Genomic DNA, 1,514 nt, shown 5'->3' with positions numbered 1-1,514 from the left:
ACACGCCGATATTTAAAACCTTCTGGGCGCGGGATGAAGCCAACAGCCTCCGGGGCGCCGAGGGGACAAAATCAACGCGCGAGGGAACCTCGGGCAACATTATCAATATGATAATAAGTCAATTCACCTAGTGAATCTGGGGAAAGCCAGCCCAGAAGCAGCAACACCTTTCTCTGGCTACTCACTCCCTGAGGCTGGAAACACACAACCTGAAGAGGTTCACAGTCTAGTTTGTCGTTTGGTTTTGTTTTTTTTTTTAAAAACACACCCACCCCACCCTGAATCTCAGCAGCATCAGCGTTTAGAAACTGGTGTCTGCTCCCAGGTGTTGGCGTGAGCTCGGTCGCAGCCCCAAGGACTGATCCCGTGGCCAGGCAGGACTCACCGTCCCGGCTCTGCCCTTGTGCCCTTCTCACAAGCATCTGCCCTCACAGAAGGAGAAGGAGGGTTTTTCCCCCAAAACAGCAGCAGGGATCTAAGGGAGGTAAGGGCATCCCACCAGCTTTTCTCGCAGCCGCTGCCCCGTGTCAGTCCGACCCGCACGAGGCGCGGTTTGGTGTCCGCCACTCCGAGTGCTGATGCCCAGAATGTGCTTTAAAAAATAAAATGAAAAAAAAAAAAAAAAATAAAAATAATCCAACCTCTTCACCCTGCTCTTCTCCCAGGGCGTCGTCCGGGTTGCTGAGGCAGAACGGGAGCAAAACCGTAGAGTCAACGCTTCTTGAAGACGGCGAGGACGACGCTCAAATGGTGAAGCTCTGCTCCTCGAGCCTCCTCTTCCTCCGCGCTTGGACTCGCTAGGAAGGGTCTGTCCCCATCACAAACCCCTTCATCAAGGGGCCAGGAGAGCGTCACGTGCCCTTCCAAGTGCAAAGAGGGGAGCACCCCGGCTAAAGGAGCTCATCTCCCAGCTCTGTCCTTCCCGGGAAACGCGAGGAAAGAAGGGATATGACGCTGGAAAGAGATCCTCCGGTCAGTTCGGCCCTACGGCCAGGGGCATGGAAGCTCCCCACGGCCTTTAAACCAAAATAAAACGAAGTCTCGTGGAATAGTTTTAAAAGTGATGCCTCTGCTCCTGTAGTGTGGTGTCAGTGCCCGCACAGGCACCGTGGTATGCTTGCAGCAGGGAAAGAAAGAAAAAAAAAAAAGAAAAAAAAAGAAATACCCCTTCCCCCCCAAAAAAAAAACCACCAAAACCAGAGAAACTGGAAGAGGGCTGGTGAGTCGGGCTGGTCCTACCCGATCTGGATCTGGCCCGAGTACATGGTGAGCAGCACCATGATGGCGAAGCCCGTGAGCAGCCCCGCGTTCTGGATGGCGAAGGTGATGAGCGTGCTGCCGCGCTGCTCGTCCTCCTGGCTCACCTCGTTCATCTCGGGGAACTGCGGGCGAGAGGAAAGAGCGCTCAACGTCAGCCTCCAGCCTTCCCACCCCGGCACACATCCACCCCCCCGGGGGCTCGGCGTTACCATGTCGGCCAGCGCGATGTAGAGGAACATCCCTCCGGCCAGGGC

General features: G+C 55.5%; 1 protein-coding gene across 1 annotated transcript in view; it reads right to left on the bottom strand.

Annotated features, from left to right (window-relative positions):
- Positions 1-1,235: 1,235 nt before the first annotated feature.
- SLC39A14 (solute carrier family 39 (zinc transporter), member 14) overlaps positions 1,236-1,514 on the bottom strand; it is a gene marked incomplete at its 5' end in the record, with an annotated part of 5,012 nt that continues 4,733 nt past the window's right edge. The window contains 2 exon segments of the mRNA XM_009870535.1: positions 1,236-1,382; positions 1,470-1,514. Coding sequence (XP_009868837.1) covers positions 1,236-1,382; positions 1,470-1,514 — 192 coding nt within the window.

The sequence above is a fragment of the Apaloderma vittatum genome, unplaced genomic scaffold (genome assembly GCF_000703405.1).
Source record: "Apaloderma vittatum isolate BGI_N311 unplaced genomic scaffold, ASM70340v1 scaffold24475, whole genome shotgun sequence".
Lineage (NCBI taxonomy): Eukaryota > Metazoa > Chordata > Aves > Trogoniformes > Trogonidae > Apaloderma > Apaloderma vittatum.
This window is presented reverse-complemented; position numbering and strand designations above follow the sequence as displayed.